Raw genomic sequence first — 24212 nt, forward strand, 5'->3', positions numbered from 1 at the left:
GTAGCTAATGACCTCCTGAACACCACCAGCCTCACCCAAACCCCAAAGCACCCAGCATTCCCTGGAACAGCTCTGGCTGTTCCCCTGTGCTACTGTAGTGGTTTGTTCATTCTTAAATGTGGATCACAGAGGCGTGTCAAGCTTCTCAAGTGGCTTAAAAAAGTTGCCAGTATTCAAACTAGCCAGTTGATTGGTTCTGTCGGGTCTAGAGGAAGCTGTAAGCACCTCTTTGCAAAAGAATCACTTCTGTGGCTGATAGAGCCCTCTTTAACTAAAAACCCAAACTATGCTCAACCATGACAGCTACCCTCTTCTCAGTCACTCAAAAACAGAGCCTTAACTTCATCCTTCTCAGAGAACAGAGCTTGGCCTGGCAGCCTTATGCTGGTCACAGTTTTCCAAGGGGCAGGAGAGGAAGGGTCTGTGTGTGTACAGACACAGGCTGAGAGGGGTCCTGCACTGGAGCTTGTTTCCTGTATCAGGTGCACATTCTCACTCTGCTGAGCATCACATGGAGGAAATAAAGGCAGATTTCAGCTCTTTCATTAATTCCTTTTACTGTCCTGCTTATCAGCTTTTCTGGCTCTGCTGACAACAGTGCCAATCAGATTGTAAACAGCTTTAACTTCAATTTCCCAACCCTCAAGCGGTATCAGAGAAAAAGTTCTAGAATGGTGGGACTGTAACCAGTGCACTACAGGGCAATCAGGAATTGCAGTGTCAAAAAACGGAGCACAGCTAACTGCCAACTGCCTTTTGGCTTTAAGCAAAGCAAAACATGCACAGCAGGGAAGAGGGGTGGGGAAAGGTGTGGTACCAGGAAACGTTTTGGGGAAAATCCTACATCTAGTTTCTTACAAGCTAACAGGAATTTCTGGGATAGACTAAAGAAATCAGTATGTGGCAATACACAGCCCTTCTGCTTGCAAACCTACCTTTCCTCACGTTCCCTTTTTTGTTTACGAGCATGACGGTCCATCACACTAGTTTTAGTCCTTGTCTTCTTCCAGGAGTAGTAAAATTTCACCAGGCTGGCTATTGATTTGTCAGGAAGCTGTAAATTAAACATGTATCCTTTTATATGTTTGTATGTAAAGTATCCCCCAGAAGTTCACATAAAATTGGTCTGGTTTTTCCAAGGAACATCTGACCTCTTTACATCGGATTCTCTCAAAGGCTCAAGCAAGGCAGTTCTGCAACCTTTCCAAAAATGATCTATGGGGGAGTGTTTCAGGTTAGTGACTACTATTTAGGACATCAAGATCTCTAAAGAGCATCTCCGCAAGCTTCCACTCACCAGTCGAGTAGCTGGTTCCCTCCAGTATAGGGGAAACACAGCAAGAGCAAATCTGAAATGAGGCCTTGAAACTGAGATAACAGTTTAAAAGCCGAAACAAACCTAAAAGTCAACACAGACACATGTAAACAATCACAGAAACTGCTGAATTGCAATCACCCCAAGCATACCTTTGACGTTTGGTTAAATAGGTTTATTCACACCATTCACATGACAAAGGTCTCAACAAAGGATGTTTTCAAAAGGTGAAACGTTACTGTATGGTGAACTGAGGGTACAGGAAAACAGAAATTTTTTTTTTTGTCCTCTTACACTAATGGCATTACCCTGGAGCAATGAAAGAAAAGTCTGCCTCCAAAAAGCATAAAACTACATTAAGACTAATTCTCTACTTTTGAGGTACTCTACATGGATGCTCTTACACAGGACTTCTAAAAGGTTAAAGTCCAGCCTTTTCTGATGAATGTTTATTTAAGTGTCTGATTCAATTTGGAGGGCAGAGCAGGTGGGGAGGAAAACAAGACTGTGAGCAAGAGCCAGATCTCTTTCAATTAGACACTGCAGTTTAAGTCTTCACTCGAGACAAGCCTGGTTCTGAAACTGCAGACTGACTTTAGGTTCTAATAACAGATCACATCAGCAGTCCCACTCTGGCCCACAGCTGCACATAGGCAGAAATCCATTGGTGCTGACAAAGCACAGGTACTAAGGCAATGTTGTGATGCCAACAGCCATGCAAGAGGCTGGTGTTCTGAAATTGAAAAGAGTTCCACAGAACAAACTCAGGGACAAGGCTGTTCATGACAAACAGCCACTTGGCTATAAACCCCTGCTAGGAGTGCCAAAATATCAGAACCAGCTCTGGTAAATAATGTAACTTGCCTTTCATTCTCTGGCTTTGGACATTTCTCCCCTCAGTTCCAATCTGCACGGGTGCTAATGGGGCAGCATCTATAAACTAACAACTAACATGCTCCTGAGCCATTGATTCCTGTCCCCTGCTAAACACAAAGCTTCGTGCCATTTAATTCCTTTCATGTACAATCGCTTTCCTGGGAGCAACAGTAAAAAAATATCATTACCTAGGGAACAGTGCACGAGCTTGGCATCCCTGTACTGGAATGCAGTTCACTCAGGGACAGAGCACCATGCTTCTGCACATAAACCAAATTGAGAATTTCTTGCTTTGGCAGTTAACCCACCAACAGGATGGGCTTTATGTTCTCTTTTTTCCCCAGGACATTCTCCTGCCCTATTTCCCCCCCCTATATAAGAACAGAGGAATAAAGAAAAGAAGCTACACTCTTGAAGAGTTCCATCACCTGGATCCAAGGGAGTGGGAGACCCTAGGACTCCAAGAACATTTGGAAATGAACATCAGTGAAGGACAAGGAACATCAAGGAAGGCATGACAAAAACAGGCCTCTTTCTGCCACCCTTCTGAAAAGGGACCTTCATCCTTAGAAGGCAAGTCACCTTTCGCTTTTCAGCTGGATAACCAACACAGACCTGTGTCACATGTGCTTTAAAGAGGCTGAACAGATGGCAACAGCCTAGGCTCACTTCAAAGGGTCAGAGCCAGTGGAACTGGGTCCTGCTGGAACACTCAAGAGGCTACTTTACTGAAGGAGAACAAATAACAAGTCTAGTTCCCACCCAGTTGATGAACCCTTAAAGACACTCTCAAGATACAATTAACAAAAAATTTTTACATCCTATCCTCCCCTCTTTCAAAAGAAAATTGCACACTCCCCAGCACTTTCCTTTCAGGCAGAAACCCACCCTTGAAGTTTTCAATCATATGTTTAAAACAGTATCATTACCAACCAAAAGCAAAGGACTGAATACTTGCAATGATGTATAAACATCTATCACAGCATCCACTGACAGTCCCAAATCACATTAAGCACAGACTTTGTCATCAAGTAAAATTAATTCCTAAAAATCAGGCTGTAAGAAAGGAAATCAACTTTGCACAAAGATGATCTTTACTGCATACGTGTGGGCATGTGTGTACAGACCATGCCTGAACTCCAGCTGAGACAAACACTACCACAGCACACAGGGGACTGAAAACTGTAATTTCCAACCAAAACAAAAATCACAGTCAAAGTTTATCCTGAACCAGTAAAGCACTTCAGGAAAATACTTCTACAGAGACTCTGGGAATAACATTGTTTCTTTCTATTCATGGTAGTATTTTTCCTCTAACATCCCCTTTGGCCTGTTCTCTCCCAAAAGCATTAGACACACACTTAGCACAAACTGCACTGAAGATGATGGTCTGTTCTGCTTTTCCACTCCTGCAACACCACTTACCATCTGCTGGATCCTGTGAAAGGTTTTCCCGTGGAAACTGAAGGCCTGTTCAAACAGGACCTTGTCTTCCACCGTCCACTCATCTGGGAATGGAGTAAAGTTTGGCAGATCTGCCAAAGACTTCTCAATGTTGTGCTTGTGCCAAAACAGCATCCCAAGAGCCTAGAAATAATACAGACACCAAGGTGAAAACTGTAATCAAAAGAAACATTACTGGAAAATGGAAAGGGAGAGCTACAACATTTTTCTTAGGCAACACATTAGACACAATTTTAATTCTCAGCTACATCAGATGCTTTTCTGAGTGCAAGAAACCTGGAATCTGCCACCCACCTAGGCTGTGAAGACCAGCCCGACGTTTATCAAAACCACACAGGTAGTCATGTAACAAAAGACTAGCAACAGAAAGGTGGAAGAAAAAACTTAAGAAATTACTCCGGCTTTACTGATCGTGGTATGCACAGATAAGCTGAGCAAAGGCTTGGGGAGTCTACCTACAAAAAACTGGACAAAAGGCAGCTTCTTTCCAGTGCTGTACTCCATTTCCTGGAAATTGGGATGATTTAGTTGACTGGGGGTTTTTATAGTTGTTTAGGGGGTTCTTTCTGAGGGGGAAGGGGAAAAGAATGAAAGAAGAACTGGAAGAAGGAAAGGCAGAGAACATGCACCACCTTGACTTGCTGCTAAAAAGTCCCTGGCCCAAAGGAGGAATAAATCTCACTCATTCTGGGGGCTGCTCTTTTATTCCCTTGAGAGAGGCCTCATTTTGCTCTTGCAGTCTCTGGTTCTCAGTTCCAAAGACAAAGTGCCTGTGCTACATTTCACCACCTGCAAACCATTCTCCTCCTGTTGTCTCCGAGACACTCATGCACAGCCCCCGTCTCCCAGGGGTCCACAGCCCCTGTGTGTTATGACACATCACCACCTCTGGCATGCCAGCAACCACTGCGAGTCATTTTGGGAAGGCCTGACTCTGCAGAGCTAAAAACCAGCCTTTCACAATTGCTGTGAAGTGAAAACAATCCCTAACATGCTGAGTAAAATGTAAGAGTAACATGCTCATCATATGCAAACTCAGCTCAGGTTTCACAGCCATAGTTACCCTCATCTAGTAGTTTCGCTCTGGCCACCCAGCGTTACAAAATCCCTCCAAAATCGGGGTTTCCCCATTATGCTTTGCTATACAAAAAGGCAGTTCCTTTACAGGATCTCATGCCCCTGAGATTCTCCAGAGAGTATGCATGTAAGTGTTGGTGTTATCCAAGATCTTTCCCAGACCCTACTGGACAAGATCTCAGCTGCCAGGACACCTTCTCCTCCCTTTTGCCACTGTGCAAAACAAGTAGTAGTCTTGGTTGCAGCACAGGCACTCGAGATGTCACAGGAGCCACACAGCCATTCTGGCAAGGATGGGGTCAAAGAAACTATTTTGCAGTCATGAAGGACTGAGTTTTCTCTCCCCTGACATCCTCCTTCAGCTTCAGATATGAGCTCTACCTGATATCCCTATGAGGAAGGAGAGGATAAACAAGGAGCGAGACATTTTGGGAGGACAGGGTAGCACTGAGGCGTTAGTGAGGACTGAGGGGAGAGCTGCTTACATAAAGCAAGAGACAAACAAAAAGGTTTTCCTTACAGGCCTGTTTATCAGGAGATCAGTATTCCTCTTCCATCCCTGCCTGTGCTCCCCTGGAAGAACTCTGCACTCACACACAGGTGAGCACAGGGCTTTCCCAGGCTCCTTTGTCCCAGGGTGTCTGACAAAGGCTGGCAGGAAAGCCCAGGTCACAGCATGACTTCCTGTGGTGCTTCCAAAAGTCTGTGACTGCTACAGCTCAGCACAACCATCCACAGCTGTTTGCACCACCAGCTGAAGTGTCTGCCCTGCCGGAGCTCACTGGCCTGCAGAGAGCCTGCCCTTTGCTGCCCTGGAGCTGACCAGGCTGCAGGGACTCCCACAGCACAGCCCTGAGCCTCCAGCCATCATCTACCAGGAGTAGAGCCAACAACAGTGCACTCGGCCACGGGCAAGGGGAGTGAAAGGACAGGGATGGGAGCCGTGCTGGCACAGAAAGGGCAGCTCGACGGGAACACCGCTGGGCAGAGGAGCACCAGTGAGCACATGCCCCAGCACCCTGCCAGCAGCTCCCACTCCCTGCAGCAGACTCGCACGTCTCAGCCTGCAAAGAGAGGGTTTGGGCTGTGGGCACAGCTGGAAAAAAGGCAATCTCTGTATGATAACTGTTAGCCAAGCCACCTGGACAGCGGAGCAAAGTGACCGGCTGTCAGGAGAATGTGCGTGTGGGAGAGGGCTGCCATGGCCAGCAAAGCCCAGAGATGGTGGCCAATTGCTAAAGTGAGCTTTTACTGCCTTCCAGGGAGTCTGTATCAGCTTGTCCAGTTACCCAGCCAACAGCAACTCTGATGATACCTGCTGAAGACAGAGTTTCCCTTGGTGACACAACAAATCATCCTGATTTGAAAGCCTTGACACTTGTCCCTGTAATACAAAATGAATGCGTGCCTTCCAGAGAAAACAAGATAGATCCTCTCCAGTTATTTCCTGAAAATGCCTAGCGCAGCTCTCTAGGAAATCCCAAAGGACCTGGGAAACTTGTTTAACTCCAGAGTATTATGTGAGAGTGCTACAGAAGGAATAAGAAAATTTTTAGGAGTAGGGAGACTTTTACAAGCTGCTCAGCCACTTTACACTCTGATGTGGCAAGTCATGCAACTTCTGTACACAGAAGGGGAAAGAAAAAATGGAGAAAAAGACTTCAAGGAATGAGTGGGAGGTCCATATTTTCAACGTTAAAATGAATGCAAATCTCTGTTAGCTGATTTTAAGTTTTTCAAACCACAAAAAATAGGCGGGTTTTTTTAAAGATGGCAAGCTTCATTTTGATCAGTCTTCTGTATCATTCTATACTTTCCAAACAACACTTCTCCACTAAAATAATGAAACCCTTTCCTACTATTCCAAGACCATCTCTCTTGGCAAATGTTACCCACGATATCCAACACTAGAGTATACCAATAGCAGCTGAATAGAGTTATCTTTATTTTCATTTTAAGTTCACAGCCTTTTGATGCTTTGACGTTCCTTTTATTGCTGTTTTCCACTCTTAGAAACCACAATTATCAAATCAGATCATTCCTGGTTTTGCTGGAAATTTTGCTGGCTATCTCAACTTCAGTGTTCTTGTTCAGCAAGAAGTCTTTCTGAGCATGAGTATCAACTACTCAAAGTCTGACTCAAGGATGACAGCAGAATCATTTACATAGAAGCCCTTGCCCATCCCAATAATTTGTTTCTATGCTCACAGCCTCTGTCTGAACAATTTTAATAAACTTTCAAGTTTTTGTAGAATCTCTTTGTAGAGACAGTTTGTGATTTGCCAAAACACTAAGTCATGAGATTCCCTGCCTTCCCTTTCCAGGCCAGTATTAGTTCATGAGGAAACTCCACAGAATTCAGAAAAGTTTCCCAGGCACAGATCTAATCATCTCCCCAGCAAGTTCTGAAATCATTGTCAGTTAACACAGGAAAGATTAGTACACAATCCTAGACCACAGGGAATAAAGGAGAGGTCTGTTCTTCAGACCAGGATTTCCATCCCTAGGTTACAAGTACTGGCTAAGGTCAGTGGCAGCTGGCAAATTCATCCCCTGTTACTGCACTGACAGACAAGGTGCTCATCTATGAAACGCAAAATGATTTGCAGCACAGTTTTAAGGTAAATAACTCTGGGTATCGGTTTGCCTCAGAAAAGCACATGATGGTTCAATAGCTCATTAATAACTGCCAAGACATCCATGAAGCAGAGACAGAGCAGTCAGCTGGAAACTGCAATGCAATCAGGCAGCTGTCCAAAGATAAGCCAATCTTTTTAACATTGTTTAGGGGCTCTGAAAGTGCTCAAGAAGCAGTCACCAGAGGAAGCATAATACTAGTGGCCAGACTCCATTAGAAACTATAATGGTTTTGTTTTTCTTCTTTTGACTCTTGATGTAAAACTAGGGGTGAACTCCGTATCCACAGAGCACAGGCTACTATTAGGAACAGTCAGTTTTGGGATAAGTAGTAGAGGAGAAAACACAGAAGTTACAGAAAGAAAGAAGCAGTTCTAAGCAGTCACTTGAAGTCATGTTTGAATACATGCTGAAAAATATTTTAAAATATTCAAAGGGTTGTTACCTGCTCCATATTGTATCCATGCTTCTCTTTAGCAATGGCAATATATTCATCCACTGAAAAACAAAGAGAAGGTGTAAGTGCATCTCATCTCATATTCCCTTCCCCTTCCCAGTCAAAAACCCAGATCTGCAGCTCTGACTTTAGCCCTCCAGAGACAACTCATGAACAGCTGCTGTTTCCAAAAATTCAGGAAAAGAAGGAAACAAAAGAAAAAAACAAGTCACCAGACAAATGACATATTTTCCTTAACAGCCTAAATGATGCATGATATCCAATCCAGTTCCAGTACTTCTGAAACACAGCCTATAGTATTTCAGAACTTGTTCATCAAAACTGTAGACATGACTGTATCAGCTGCTTTTTGCGATGTGTGTTCATTTTGGTGTGGTTTTTTTATTGGTTGGTTGTTGGTGATTTTTTTTTAATACCCCCAAAGTAGTTGTTTTCTTAAGGAAAAACATCCCCAGACACAACCCGTATCTTCCAATACTGCCAGAATCCCAGTGTTGCACAACCACTGCAGACATCCTGGTAAATTTTTCAATTCTTAGGTCTCAGCAGTTTTTATCTTGGATCAAACCCCACCCCCTCCTGTATTACTATGCCCCATGAGCTTTCAATCTTTACAATGAGAACATGCCCTGAGGACTTACACTTTGTACAGATGGGACTAAACCCAAACGTCTTTCACTTAGAGTGACCAAGCTCACATGTCCAACAGCACCCATTTGTGAGGAATGGATCAAAGTCAGTACTAGCGGTGGTGTTCTGAAGTCTGTGCCCTTATGCCTGGTCATTATTAATCACACTGTAATGATAATAACACCCTTGAAAACAAACAAAAAAATAATCTTAAAGGTGAAACTCCTCCTTCCCCTGGAAGTGGAAGATGCCAGAAGCACTGGTTGTCTGTAAGACAACCTGACCTAAATGTCCCTGACCTACAACAGATACACACAGCCAAAGTTCTCATCCTACAAAATTTGGACTTCACAATGAGTCACATAGCAATGAACTCAAAAATCATTCCCCCTTCCTCTCCTACAGATACAGAGGGATGAAAGCAAATTCCACTACTGAGCACCAGACTTATGGAGAGCATGCGCAGCACCTCCGGAAGGAAATGGTTCTGTGAACTCTGCAGCTAAGGAAGCCACATTTCCCAGTCTGGGCCTCATGATTAACTTCAGCTCTCAAATGTGCTTCTCCCATATTTTTTGCCTTTATAAACGCTCTTATGGAATAGTATGGCATTCTTAAAGCTTGTTCTTCAAGCTGGGACACTCCTCAATTATCCCTTCAGCCTAGAAACTAAGCTATGAACTCAAAATGTACTGGGAAAACAGAAAGGATAAATCAGAAAACACACAGCAGGAAAGCACCAGCCTCTTACTTTCAACTTGTCATTAATAATAAGAATTTAGATCTAGGTACTTAAAGTAGACATCCCATCTTTAGACTAGCCAATATGACATGTAATAGCAATGCCAGACTTTCATTTGGAAAGGAAAAGCACAAAAATTTTGTGTTAATTTTCACAAAAAGCTGTTAGGAAAGAGGGCCTTGTTAAGTGCCATGCAAAAGTCCACAAGAATATTAATACAGCCACATGTTGTGGCAGGAGAAGAGCATGCTGTAAACACAGGCACAGTTCCACATTATCGAGGACATTCCATGAGGTTCTTGTCCTTCCAAGCACCCACTTGCACACAATGGTGACTCCCAACAGGCTGACAAACCTGTTCATTGCTCCATGTTCTAGATCCATTCAGTAAAAGTTTTATTAGCCTGCTAGAAAAAGGCCTAGACACAACCATTAATTTGCACTGGTGCACCACAAACACATCTGTCTCTCCAAGTCAACCAATTGTTTCTAAGAACCATGCTGAACTGGGATGAAAACCACCCGTTCTTGCAAACAACCTTTTCTTGCACAAAGGAAACAAAATAGTTGCCAAGGCAGTGGAGGTGCTTGGGACAATGACCAACTTCCTGGGCTGAATTTGCTGCATTCACTGAAAGAACATCCTGAGGGTTACCAATGCCTATTACCTCGAAAATCAGCTTTGCCACAGGGAAAAAAAAAAACCCAGCTTGTAAAACCACATCCCAAGCAGAGAACGTGATCCAGAAGAGACACACATAGTTAACAGGGACAGAGAGGGGAACTGCCTCATATACATACATCCTTCCCCCCTCCACATGCCAAACAGGACAGGAAACATCAGTAAGATGTGGGCAGAAGAAAAAATTCAGGTGCTTCCAGAGTTATAGATGGTTATAAAACCACATCAAAAAAAAAAAAAAAAAGGCTGCCAGGAAACCCTACATGCAGCACTTCCCTGTAGTTCAGTTCTCTGCTTCCTTAAAAACAGGTATTGCACATGCAGTGTTATATATTTTGTCTAAGGAGGACGTGAAGGAAGGAGGAGGGAAAGGAGCTGAATTCTCCCAAGTCCAAGGCTGAATTAAGCTCCTGAATGCTAAGTACTACTGCATTAACTACCTTGCTTTCACTGTGGAAAGATATACAGTTCTTCATTTGACTTCAGCACCTTATCCTTTAATATACAGAGATGAGATGAGGTCGTTCTCCTTTCCAGCATATTATCTTTCTTAAGCCTGATGCTGTTAAGTAATGAAAACATACTTGCTCCCCAAAAAAATCATTACAGCATTTTCTCTCCTAACTAAGCAAGAATACTAGCAAGGTCTCCACACAGCAGTAGGACTTCTCTTCAACAAGTCAATACGCCACTGAGCCAAACAGTAGATCATGAGTGACTAGACACCATGAAAGTAAGCAAGATGCTTTTCCTGTCACGTTAAGTTCTGTAACACCACAGTATTACACCTCATTGTTACAGTGGAGGAAGAGAAAAGAAAAATAAGAAAAAGGCAATAAGGCAGTAACCTGACCATGAGCACACAGCAATACCACTACACACTAAAAGAGCATTTGTGAGTGAAGGACAGACAAGGAGTACACCACCGTACTCTCCTCTTGGCTTGTTTCCTGCCTGCTTACTGCCAATCTAGCCCCTTTTGCTCGTCATTTCTTGGCTAATTATGAGCTCACTCGCTTTGATGCATGCACCATCTGAGAGGTATGACAGTCCCCTGAGCAATCCTTCCGATTGCTCTTTACCATCCCCCTCCATATGAAGTAAGGAAGGAAGAGCATGGCATAAGCTGAGTCACAGGATCCCTTTAGTCTCCCATACCAGTAGAGCCTGGAATTGCCACAAGCTTAATGCTTTACATGCCACACCAGATAAAGAAGTGTCCTCTTCCACCTCTGCCTTCCCTCCACATCTCTAGCAAGCACAGGGCAGCAGGCACGTGAAATTCTGCTCACTGCATTTCAGTGGCATTCAGTCATGATCGGCGTGTAACCCAGCAATCTGTTTAGACATCACAGTTCAGAGCCAGAGGAGCCTGGGGCAGAGCCCTGCTTACACCAGAAGAGACAGCTTGCCAGCACAGCTCTGAGCTGCTTTCCAGAAGAGAACAAGCAAGAGCAGCAGAGCAATCCCAGCTCATTTCCCCCAGCATAAAATACACCACCAAGCACTCTTTCTACCAGAATAACTTTTCCCCAAACAGGGTAGGTAAGAGTATCCTCCCCTCCCATCCAACTCATTTCCCTACATCAGAAAGATATTTCAACACAGACCAGGACAAAAATACAATGATACTTGAATAGAGACAGTTGTGTGACACAGGAGATGCATTGCTCCTGTGAAGGCTCTTGTTGCTAGTAGAAACCAGATGGGGGGAGGGACAGAGAAGAGAACCATAAACTGGTATTTCTTCACCTACTTGGCTACATTTCTTCTCTTGCGTGCTTTTTAGCTGCATGGGGGTGAGCAGGATCCCCTGTCCACCCCACACCCAAAATGGAGTGAGCACTGGCCCAAAGAGCCCCTTCCTACAGCCAGTCATGCTCAGGAAGCCAGGAGCAGCACAAAAGGTAGGGGTGCAAAGGAACAGAGCCTCACAAATACACTGTCACCAGCAAAGAGGGGCACAGGGTGCTCAGATGCTAAAACACATCCCCTGAATAAGAGATGACTGAAGGACCCTGGGTGTAGCACTAACTAACACAGCCAAAGAGATAAGGGAAATGGAAGGGAGTGGCAAAGAAAGCACAAAAGATGCTTTCACACCCCAGCCCTCTAGAGAGGGAAGTTTGACCAAAATGGTGCCCTTAACCCCCTGAATTCTGTGTTCTTGTTCCCAGCCATCTTTCTCATAAAGACTTGCCTTTTGCTAACCACCTCTCAGCAAAAATTCCTCACTACAGGCAAAAGAAAAGGGGACCCTCCTGCCTGACAAAGGGAAGGAGGAACAAGAGCAAACAACTGCATTGCTGATTTTCAGTCCTGCATCCTTGAACAGTGAATTGAGATGTAAAACATGAGCATTCATTTCAGGAGGGTGGGAGAACTCTGAAAAGACAAATGCCTGAAAATAATGACTCCACTCATCACCATTTGGTCACATTACAATCTCTCTGAGTGGGTCCTTCTGGAGAATTTCTCCCCCCCACCCAAATTGCTTCTCAATGACCCCACAAAGATCACATTGTGTTCAGCAAACTCAGTGACCCCAAGGCAGGTTTGCAGCATGAGCAAGTGTGCTAAAGCCTATAGAAAGCAACAGGAATGCAGAGGTAGAGCTGTTGCTGCAACCTCAGTTCACCCCTATTACTAGGGTACTGCAGGAGTTCTGAACACTTTGCATATTATGTGATGCAATACCCTGACAGAACAGGGTGAAATGAGGACAAAAGCAGCATCCTTCGCAGCCTCGGTAATGTGCTTCACAGGGTTTGATCAATGCTGGAACCTGCAAGGAATTCTGGATGTTGCTATACATCTTTCCCTTCCCTCCATCTCCCCTGAGAATAGGAACAAAAAATAAATAAATAAATAAATAAATAAATAAATAAAAAGAAGACAGTCAAGACCCAAAATAAATCAATACTATATAAAGAAAATAAGGACATGTAGACACATACACGTGAAACTTTTCCAAATTTCAAAACACAATTATGGTATGCAAACAACCGAGCACAGTTTTCGCCTCGCCTATAAAAATGAGCAGCTGCATTGCTGTCCTGCTGCCCTGACGGCAACGGTGGAACACTCCTGCCACCTCGTGGTCCCAGCTCGGGAGAGGAAGCTGCCAAAAGCACACGAGTCTGCTCAATTGTCTCCCTAAAGTTAGCTGCAACTGGAAGCGGGGGAAGCAGGCAAAGATCCTGAACAAAAGCACTTAAAAGAAAATAAATCTCACCTCATCTTAGAGGTCTTTCTAACCTTAATTATCCTATGTTTCTACTCAAAAGGTTCTTACGCCTTGGAAAAGCTATTTCCTCTTCTTGATAAGATGTGATGCGTGTAACAGGCAGGAGAAGAGCAGGAGACAAAGCACAGACGTGTTTTGTGTCCTGTGCTGACCCACCTGGGCAGGCACACAGCCTCCTTTAACACCATTTCTAGGAACAGAGAGTGCTAGTTACACAGACACAAAGGCTACTTAAAAACCACTTCAAGCAACTGAAGGCACAAGAGGATTTAGGCTTCAACTCCATTGCAGCTGCAGCAGGTGAGGATAAAGTCTGGATGCAATTGCAAGGCAAAAGACAAATCACCTTACCTGGAGAAGCTTACTTGAATAGGAGCAAGAGAAAATATGTTGCAGCAGGGCACGATAACTTGAGTCATAGGATACCACAGTATCTACCAACCTCCCACCCACTTACCTCCCTGTTGCTCAGATTTACTTGTGCATCATCTCTTGTCAACATACCAAGGACCATAGGGTGCCACTGCATTAAAAGTCTCCTATGGCAGCAGGACCAGACTAAGCACCCCTATCTTCCATCCACCTCTTTCCACTTGTGAGCACAAGCACTTGCCTGGAATCCCAGGGAACCAGACTGGCAAACTGTTCCATCCAAAAACTCTCCCCCAGCACACCAGTTTCCTCAGCCAAGCAGCAGTTAAAGGCATACAAGCACTGAATGGCGGCTGAAAGTATGGAGATGCTCTGACCTCCTAGGAGGGGCAGTCCTGGACCCTCCCATCACCAGCCCTACCCACACAGGTTGCCCCCTTGTCCTGTACCAGCTCTGGAGACATTCAAGGCACTGATCAGCTGACCACCACCAAAGCAGAAAGCTACTCAAACAGTTTTGTACTTTTTATACTGTTGTGTACCATATAAAAATCCCTTTGTTGTGAGGTTACACAAGCCTGAGAAGAGATAAGCCCTCCTAGTTTCAGCAAGGAATGAGACTGGCTCAAGCCAAAAGCGCGACTCATTCCTTGCCCCAGCACAGCACAGTGACAAGGATGAGCAGGTGGGTAGGAACAGGTCTACGTAAACTTGCACTGGTGAGGAAAAAGTTGTTCACAGAACCACAACTGGAGCACAGAAACTGCAGCCTCAGAGAGAATAAATCAAAGAATAAAATGGAGTGCCCCACTGCTGGGAGATTTATCCCTTTAAAAGCCCTAATACCTACCAAAAGCTTCTTTTGTCACACAGAGGCAGTCAATCCCCAAGCAGTGCACACTAATAAACTAAAAAGAAACACCGTATTTCCTACCTCCTTTTTTATTATTTTTAATACATGGCCTGCATCTAAGGACAAGTTCAAAGTTGAAACCTCAGTGATGGTTAAAGACCCCACTCACCTGCCTTTAGATTTTGCTCTACCAGCTAGAAAGCTGCACTACAGCCACTGGTGTACTGACAAATTAGCACAGATTTTGTGGCTTGCCAAAACTATATTAAACTCTCTACCAGGAAAGGCGTTTTGCTAGTATACTTGTAACTTTTAAAGCCTTTACCAACATATGTTCATCCCTGAAGTTGCACCCTCAGCTGACACCATCACACCATGAAAAGTCTCAAGACACTGTGTATATACATGGGGCAGTGTGTTAATGAGGATTACCATAAGGAAAGCCAGACGGCTGATGCTCTCTGATGCTGCTGTTCTCCTTCAGAAAGGCCATGTGGATGCCCATGGTAAGGACATCCACAGAGGATCCTCTGGGAAGAAAGACTGCTTTTTATACATCCATCACATTCAACCTTCAGTCAGAAATTTGCCTGTCATAGCACTAAACACCACTTCACTGGAGGGGTGGCACAGGTTTGAATATCTACAGAGCCCTGAGTACCACAAACCCAGATGTTGCTGGATGTACTACAGAAAAGGATGAGAGAGATCTGACAGGGCAGTAGCAAATAGGAAATACTGTCTATGGGACCTAGCACAGAACAGGGAGAACCAAATGGGATCACCCGGGGACGTAAACTGTGACCATATGGAATCTGAGCATGGCTATCATTTAGCACTGCAAGCCTGATCCTAAATCAGACACAGACACTGAACCGCATTAAATGTCATTATCAGAGCAACTGATATTGGGTTGAAAGCCCATGTGAGAACACAAACCCAGCACACATTAGCTTCCGGCAGGGAGAAAACACTCATTCCCATGTATGGCCTTCCACAACAGAATGAGAAGTTACAGACACGACAAATGCACACAGCAAACACCTAAACAACAAAATGAATTTATGACAAAACAGCTCTTTGCATTATTCATCTCAATTCAGTCCAAGAAGCCCTAAAGCCAGATTTATTCTTCTGTCAAACCATGGCTTGAGTTTACTCTACTGGGAGGTTACAGCCTTGGATTATACACTTCAACTACAGGCAGCAACACACCCAAGTAACTCAAGTAGCAACATTATCAATACAGTTGCGACAAGAAGTAGATTATTTTTTAAAAAAAATTCATCATATTGTTCAGTGCAGGGGATGCTAACTTGTGTTAGAAGAAACTGCCTTTGCACAGACTTTCATACGGAAATTATCATTCTCAATCCTTGAGAATGCCTGATCCTGTGAATGCTTTCCAAAAGCCATACCTGCTAATTTGAAAAAAACAACAAAACCCATTTTGACACACATTAATGACAGAATCAGTACGGGAGACCATGGAGTCAGAAGCCTTGTCCAATACAAGGCTTCAGTACCCTGCCTAGGACCATTCTCAACTCTTCATCCACATCATGCTTTATACATTGAAATTCTTGGTCTGCAAAACAGTCAGTGAGAATACCACAAAGCTTCACCAAGTAGCCTGCTGCCAACCAGCTTCAGAAGCCACCAAGGAATATCCAGACTGAAAACACTCAAAAGAGGGTGAAACCTTCCACAAGGTCCATTTTCCAACCTCAAAATGGTTCTGAAAGCTCCTAAAAACCAGAACTATTATATTCTCTGTTGTTGTAGGAATGCAGACTAATGAAAGCCCTGTATGAGAGCCAGGCTTCCTAAACAGCATGTGCAACTCCACTTCTCCGCAACACAGGGTCCTTGTGCAGCATGAGGGCGCACACACAAGGGGTGTGCGGGAACAGAATAACCACCAGGTTAAATTACAGCTCATTATTATTGTTACTGATAATAAGGCCTGTGACAAGAAAGGAGAAGCCACGCTGACTCTCTTTACATTTGACACAAAAGCAAACCTCCTTGAGGGATGTCACTTGAGCAGAAAAGGAAGCATTGGGCAAGACAGCAGTCAGCAGGAGGAAAGAGGCAAGTCTGAGTCACACAGCTGCTGCCCTCAGCAGATGCTGATCACCCCACTACAGACAGGTCAGCCTTTGGGAGACACTAACACTCAGAGCATCTATTCTTGCACTTATTTACTTCCTATAGGCTTAGAAGAAGAAGAGGTGCAAAGATGTGCCTGACCTCTCCAAGAAGTCCATGAAGAAAGACAGCAAGGTTCCACAGCCAGGTCTTGGATAACATCATCCTTACAGTAGCCTCTAAACCAAAGCATTCGTGTTATGTTGACAGATATTAAGGAATTAACATACCTGTCAAATTAAGTTGATTTAGAAAAAAATCAAGTTACAGAGTCTTACAGCACATGCTGAAACATAGACTACATACAGGCTCTCAGCCTTCAAGAGACTCTGTGGAAAAGCCTATGATAAACCGATGTTACTAAATAGACCCTGGAATATCAGTGGTAGGTAGTCATGGCTTTTAGCCAGGAGTTAGAAACCCAGTCCTTCCTGCGAAGTTATGTATTACCACTAATCCTTGTAGTGCTAGAAAATTCACTGCAACCCTACCATAATACGAATTTGCACAAGAAGCACATGAACAGGGAAGTAACTTAACATAGAGGGCAAAAGTAAGAGTACAGGAAAATTAAGTAGTAGGAGTGGTTCCTAATTAGAGCAAATAATGCCACAGCAAACACATAATGATGAGGGAAGCTCTGGCACACATCCTGGAGAAAGCCTAGCTGCTTTGCCTCCTGAACTAGCAGGTCTGTAAAGGTAGCATATGAACTCATCGTAACAAGCTGTTATGGCTATGACCTCCTCAAGCATTCCTCAGTGGAGGCATCTCCCACAAGAGCTCCTCCCTGCCTATGCACAGCTTCTATCACAAGCCTATAAATATGTACATGCTGAATAACTTTGCTCTAATGAAAAAAAATTTTAAAAAAGAACACAGAAAGTTACTACCCTCAGTTCCCTGACCCTTCTTATTTTTTAATCTCAACTACCATTAAGAGACAAGAGACCAGAAAAAACAACCTAGTCCTCTGAAACGCCTTAAGCCTACCATTCCCAGCAAGACTGGGGAACACTCAGCCCGTCCCAGGGCTGGGCCAAGCAGCATGAAGCAGCTGCAGCCTCCTAGTTCTCGTCATACAGGTCCTACAACTCGTGCAGTGCTGATCAGGCTGGCTAAAGCTGCTCCCAAGCGTATTTCAGATCAAGGCTCACTGCCAGGGTAACTCTTAACACAGCTATCATCACTCCATTACATCCACATCATCCTGTCTCTAAACTCCTCTTAGGAAAAAAGCTTCTTCCGAACGCCAGCACCAGTTCAATCCCACAGTAGTGGCAAGTCGGCATTTTCAAAGTGGGTCATCTTGACGCACTCAGAGAAGGCCTGGATCACACTGCAGTGAAAAGGAGGAACAAACAGGTGGCAGGAGAGAACAAGGCACATGAAGAAACTGGTGACTACCTCTCCCCTCCCAGCACAGCAGCAAAAATTCCTCCAGGATAACACAGCTACCTTAGATAAGACATCCTTTTCCTGGATACTCTCTAACACATTCTCTTCTTCTTCAGGCTTTTTTTCGTTTGTAGGCTTTGGAAAAAAAAAACCCAAACCAAACAACAAAACGAAACACAACACCACAATCCAGTGTATCTTTGTTAAAATCCATCCAAATACACACCCTAGTTCCCTCAAATTAAATTGCTTTCCTGACTCCACTACTGTGAAAGGGTTAAAAATTCATCTTAATTTAAATATGCATTCAGGATCCAGAAATATCAACCTGCAGCAATAATGATGAAAGAACTGCTCTGAGATTTCCACACAGCGTTGCAACAGCAACTAGAACAGCAGATGACAAACAAAGGGGAAACTGCAGCTAAGTTTGAGGCAACTCAGCCATTTCAGGGATACACCCATAGCCTTTGAACGCTGGTTATCTTCTTTTTGCTATTCACAATATTGCTACTATAAGCATCGGAAGTCGCCTTAGCTAAAATGACAAATTGCACGCCTTCACCTTCGTCTTTTGAGCATTTTCTGAAGTGCAGCAACTGCAGCTGCTGGGAAAAGTGGCCGTGACTATTATTTCTACAGATAAATTCAAGCAGAATCTTAAATTAAACACTAATTCTTTCACTTCTGAATTCATGGAGTTGCATTCTCCAGCTACTGTATTTACATCCAAGCTTCACAGCTGCCAGGTTTGCTGCATAGTATGAAATTTGGATTAGGGATAAACATAAACCCAATTCTGCTTTTACATTAATCCTTTGTGCTGTCACTAGGACAGACAACAAACCCGTATTTCTAGGTAAGGAGCATACACAAACAGCACAAACCTAAGTTTGGATTTTTTTGTTATCCTCACTTGAGCAACAAAAGGTCAGCACCTACCTTCAGGAGACAATCACAACTCCTGAAGTCCACCCCTTAGAGACTTAGCAGCTCTTTTTTTAGAACTCATACTTCTACTACTCCAAAAAAAAGGAAACCAATGCCTCAACAAGTAAAACCTTGGACACAAACAAGCAGAAAAATCCCAAACAGGAGAAGCACAATATATACGCTCCTTCCTTCACAACCTCCCAAAGCACTTAGCCAGCCAACAAAAATCCCCAAGTATAAGCTCACCTAAGAGTTCAACAATACTTTTTTCTCTCTGATAGCAAAGCCTAAGCAGCTCCTACTCTCCCATCCCTGGCTAAGGTGGCTGCACTCTTACTGAGTATCAACACAACCTTTTGTGGAGTCATAAACCAGGTCATGATAGGGGATGAAGGGGAGAGGCGACTCAAAATAAAACCACAATTTCAACGGTTTCAAGGATCCTGCTTAGGGCAGGATGGAGAGAAGGGACTTAAAAAGCAGCTTTTCTGATGCTGAGTACATACCAGACTACATCCTCTGCCTCACTGCTGCTGCCTGAGGAAGGGTGCCTGTGTGCTGGGAAGGACATGACTCTCAAGTATCTCTGAAGCAATATTCCCTTCCATTTTAAATGCATCCTGTTAAATAGGGGCTTTATTTTCTAAAAGGGAGATTTTAAGATCAATGCTTTCCCCAGTCTACACTCTCCCATTTGTGGTTTTCTGCTCACATTTATTTAGTGCTAGGGCACTCTATACCCCATGGAAAATGAGAGCTAATGACGATAGTGATGGAGTAGAATGTCCACAGAATTCACAGGACAAAATAAGTAAGCCAAGGGGGAAAGGCTGTGTCCAAACAGAAGCTCTTCTTAAAACAGCTACGGCTCAGCTACACACTGAAAACAGAGACCAGCCACACAAATCATGATCAGACACATGCAGTTACCTTGGAAGACATTTTCATTTCCTTTATTCTGATAGTCATTTTAAATTAGAAAAGAGAAAAAACATATTTCCAAGCTTGCTCAACATTCCCTTTAGAAGAAAATCTGAAGAGTAATCCAGAGTCCATGAACTAAAGCTGGAGACAGACTCTGGCCACTTAAACCTGCAACCTGCCCTCAGAAATTTTGGCATTCACCATCACAACAGAAGACTGAAAAGAGCTACCAAAACTCACTCGAACCCTAAGAAGGCTGCTAACACACTAAGGACCAGGGCATACTTCAAAACGTGGTTGGGACATGGGCTTTTGAAATCCTGAATGCCAACTCGTAACTTCTTAGGGTGGAGCACCACATGCTCCCGAACAGTTACCCAGCCTGTGGCACAGTTAACTAAACCTTGCCCATTCAAACACCACGGGGTTAATATCTTTAGTAACCATAGCAACCAGCACTTCTTCCTCCATCAGAGCCTCAGCTGGCACATTACTGCCTTCCCAGCATCAGGTTTTGCAGCACATTTAGGGACTGCTCCCTTTCCCCACAGCCAGAGGGTTTGGCCAAGCACATTAGGGAGGGTGTTGGAGCACTCAGCTGTTTCACCTAATTCTGGAATTTCTCTGTCCCCATGTCTCCTGGGTCTTTCTATTTCCCCTCCACAGAAGGAAAGAGGATATCTGAATTCCCTCCATGTGCACCAAGGCAGGCATAATTTAATGCAGGGAGCCAGCAGCAGCCTCAAAAGAGGAAGGGACTGGTGAACGTCGAAGTTGGCAACACCAGTCAACCATCAGGTCAAACAGAAGCAGCACTGCAAGACCAGAAGATCCAGCTGCCATCCATGATCCAGTGTCCCACGGGTATTAGGAATAGTGTGTGCCTGCTCAGTGACACCCCATAAACTGTAAATCCACTGGAGATATCCACCAAGATATCAGTGAGAAAACAAAACTCCCATCTAGCAGCACACATATTCTGTCAGGAAGAGAGAAGAAAAAATACTTTCAAAGCAGAGCTTAACACTACCAAAACAATACATCTTTCCTTCTTGTAGTTCACCTTTGAACTGCAGATGCATAAAATCAATAATCACATCCTACCCTCTCGTCCGGTGTACATGCCTTGCTCCCTGGGCAGCTGCTGCATGCCAACACTTGCTCATTTCTAAACCAACCCAAAGTCATTTTTTTGGTTCCACTCACTGGCGCACTTGGCACAGAGAGAGACACTGCTGTTTTATTAATAGCTTCATGCTGGCCCAGCTCGATTCTGTGCAGGGTTTCCACAGCATCATTACAATGCATTTTTCACTATTTCCCCTCCTCCTTCACCACGTGCCACTCCAAGAGAGCAGATGCCTGTCTTCCACCTATCTGTTCCTGCTCCTCAATGTCACCTTGCTCAAGGCATCATTCTTCCTCTCATGTCGTTCCTCACCCTCTGTGATAAGAGTCCCAGCACAGCCAGAACAGCTGCTCTCCATGGCACCAAGTCCACAGAGCCTCTCGGGAGTCTCACTTTGAGAGCAAGTTCTCTGTGAGAGGTGTGACCCCAGCCACAGCACAGGGTATTTGGAGCAGAACTAGAAGGGGAGCACAGTTATTTTAAGTCCAAATGTTCAGTTACTGCACAGTGACATTTCTTTCTGTCTTTCTTCTTCAAAAGAGACAGGACAAACTCCTAGTTTTGGGCTTTGTGACTGCTATGGTGGCACTGCTATGCAAGTGACCCCTCAAAGACAGAAGTCGGCTGAACCACGCTGGCAGCATTCAACTTTGGTATGAATATGGGCAATGCAGTAAGTGGTTTGTATCCAGGATTAATGGTTAACAAGGCACAGGATAAAAAAATCAGCAATGTGCCAACACATACTTTTGTTTTCATCTTCTCTATTACATCCATCACTTCATGACATCCAGGTAAAAGGTTTCTCCAGCGTGATTAAAACATTTCTTCAACACACAGGATGCATGAGACCCAAACAAGCTTTTAACTAATTGTGTGAGCCTGGAGCATCAGGTATGAAGATATTTACCAGGTCTTGGCTGACACACTGGTCTTTCCAGGATTCATTTCAGCAGCTTACAGGAGACCCTCCCACAACATCCCAACAGTTTGGCCATCCCTCTGTCAAACCCACCAGGCGCACTGAGCATTGTCACAGATCTGCTCAGTGTTTTTTAGCACAGATTCCCCTTTAACAAGGGTGGGTTGCTCAAGTTCCACTCTTTGCACAGAACTCTCCTGCTCACAAGAGCTACAGCTCACTCTAAGGAAGAGCTAACATGTGCTGCACTACTTCCATCTTTACGCTGAGCCCCAGCCATAGGAACAGAGAAGAGTCCTGTGACTTACAGGCATAGGATGGATTAAAGGTTTTGGAGTACAAACAAAAGTCATCACAGGTACCAATGTGCTGCTGATTTGTTCATCCACACTTCAGCCTGAACAGCAGTATTAAAATGGATATGCTAGCTGGGACTCACAGACATACAGCCCAAGGGGCTACAACAACCTCCTGGAGACCACAGCTCCTTCCACTTTGCAATTCACACTGCCAATGAATTAACTCCCCCACAAAGGATAACACACATCACAAAAACCCATGGTTTAAAAAGGCATAAAGAAATGCACGAATCCATCACTTCCTTGGATAACTGCCAGTAGTCAATCACCAAAAAAACCTCCACGCACTCGGACATTTCACTTCAGTCTGTGTGGGCTTATTTTGCAGCCATCTATTTGTATTATGTGTGTCTCTTATGTCAAAATTTCTCTTTGAGAGAGTAATTGACAATAGTCCCCTCTCAGTCTCTTTTCAGTAAGCTAAACAGATGGAATTTGCCTCATCTTCTGTTTCCAAATCGTTTCAGTAGCTCCTGTCTCCATCCTTTTCTCAGTTTTTAAGCACTGAAGCCAAGGTTCATTCCCCTGAATGCTGCTGGGTGGAGAGGCAGCACACTGTTCCAGCGACTACCTCACTCTTTACACCCACATCATCTTCTGGGTCAAGCAGGACACTGGGAAGCTTTGCTGAATTACCTGCCCACTGTTTCCCCAAGACTGCTCTCTAAACTATTTCTTTCCAAACATCAGGCTGATGTAGAAGGCCAGAGATCTCAGTACTGAGATTCATAACCCTGCAGTTGGGTCATTAAGAGCTCATCGCATTGGCAGCAGTCCAAGTTAGGAAAAGACCCAAAGCACTCTATAAGATTGTCAGTAGCATTAATTTTATTTACCATCCTGTCAGTCTATGGCTCATCCACAATTACATATCAATTCCCACATCACTGATGGAAATGTTGATCATCATCAGTCCTCTCACACATCCCCATGGACGTCATTTAATTAGGATTCACTATCAATGATGCCAAGACTTGTCAGTGAACTTGAGTCACTGGAGAGACCTCCTGTCCCCTGATGTTCTTTCATCATAAACCATGAAGCAGATTAGGGAACTCTGCTTGTGATACATTTAGTAAGTGCTCTACAGTCACTGCAGAGCAGTGGTGTTTTGGAGGAAGTTCCCATCTTTTGCAAGGAAGGGGGACTGAATCATGCTCTCATGCAATCAGTGCCTAACAGCTCTCTTGAATACATCAGAGCAATAAACTTATTTCTACCAATCAATCCATTTTTAGTCTCAAAAAAACAAAAGCACCTACCTTCAGCAGGATTTGTTTTTCACAGTTCATTTTTAAGAAATGCCAAATAGAGAGAGGAATATCTGATTCCTTTCAAAAGGATCAGCTCACACTGACACAAAACAAAGCTATGACCAACCAGCCCCCCACTCTGTTCTTTCATTCCCTGCACAGCTGCCCTCTTCCCAATCTGCCACCCCAAGGTCCCCTCAACCAACTCTCACAATGCTCCTTTGGATTTTTACTACTACTACTACTACTAGATGCTTAATTTCCTAACTCCATCCCTCTGCATCAATCAGGCACCTGGGAGGTATTTTTTGTGCCATGTATGGTGCAACAGCCTCATACTTCACCTCCCCAAACTCCATATGAAATTTTGTCATTTTTTTGCTGTACCTCTTTTGGAAGGTGAACTCACTGATGAGTTTATACTCTTACTAAAATTTTCAGTATTTTGAGAAATTCCTTCTTGCCCTTCCTCCTGTATTCACTTTTTTTCCCCCCAACTTTTTTACTTTACTAACAGACAACTGCCACCTAGTTTTTATTTATCAATGTCATATTACTTTTTAAATTACCTCTTATGTTCATGATCTCTTCTTAGCCAATATTATATCCTCTTTATGGTCTATGAGTATATTTTTGTGCCAATTACCACAGAATACTCAGTTACGGATTATTTTACTCAATTCCACATATCTTCTTTTCCCTCCTCCATTCTCTTTCCTCTTCAAGAAATCTGTTTCCTATCAGGCAGGAGTTAAAGGTTCCAAAGCTGAGCTGGGATTCAGAAGACATTC

General features: G+C 43.9%; 1 protein-coding gene across 2 annotated transcripts in view; it reads right to left on the reverse strand.

Moving 5' to 3' along the window:
* RCOR1 (REST corepressor 1) overlaps positions 1–24212 on the reverse strand; it is an 84237-nt gene that overhangs the window by 16120 nt on the left and 43905 nt on the right. For both annotated transcript variants that reach the window (XM_032111509.1, XM_032111510.1), the window contains 3 exons: positions 7815–7867; positions 3617–3778; positions 936–1054 (listed from right to left, as the gene is read on the reverse strand). In XM_032111509.1, the coding sequence (XP_031967400.1) occupies positions 936–1054; positions 3617–3778; positions 7815–7867 (334 nt within the window). The remainder of the gene's footprint in view (positions 1–935; positions 1055–3616; positions 3779–7814; positions 7868–24212) is intronic.

The sequence above is a fragment of the Corvus moneduloides genome, chromosome 6 (assembly GCF_009650955.1).
Source record: "Corvus moneduloides isolate bCorMon1 chromosome 6, bCorMon1.pri, whole genome shotgun sequence".
Taxonomy (NCBI): Eukaryota; Metazoa; Chordata; class Aves; order Passeriformes; family Corvidae; genus Corvus; species Corvus moneduloides.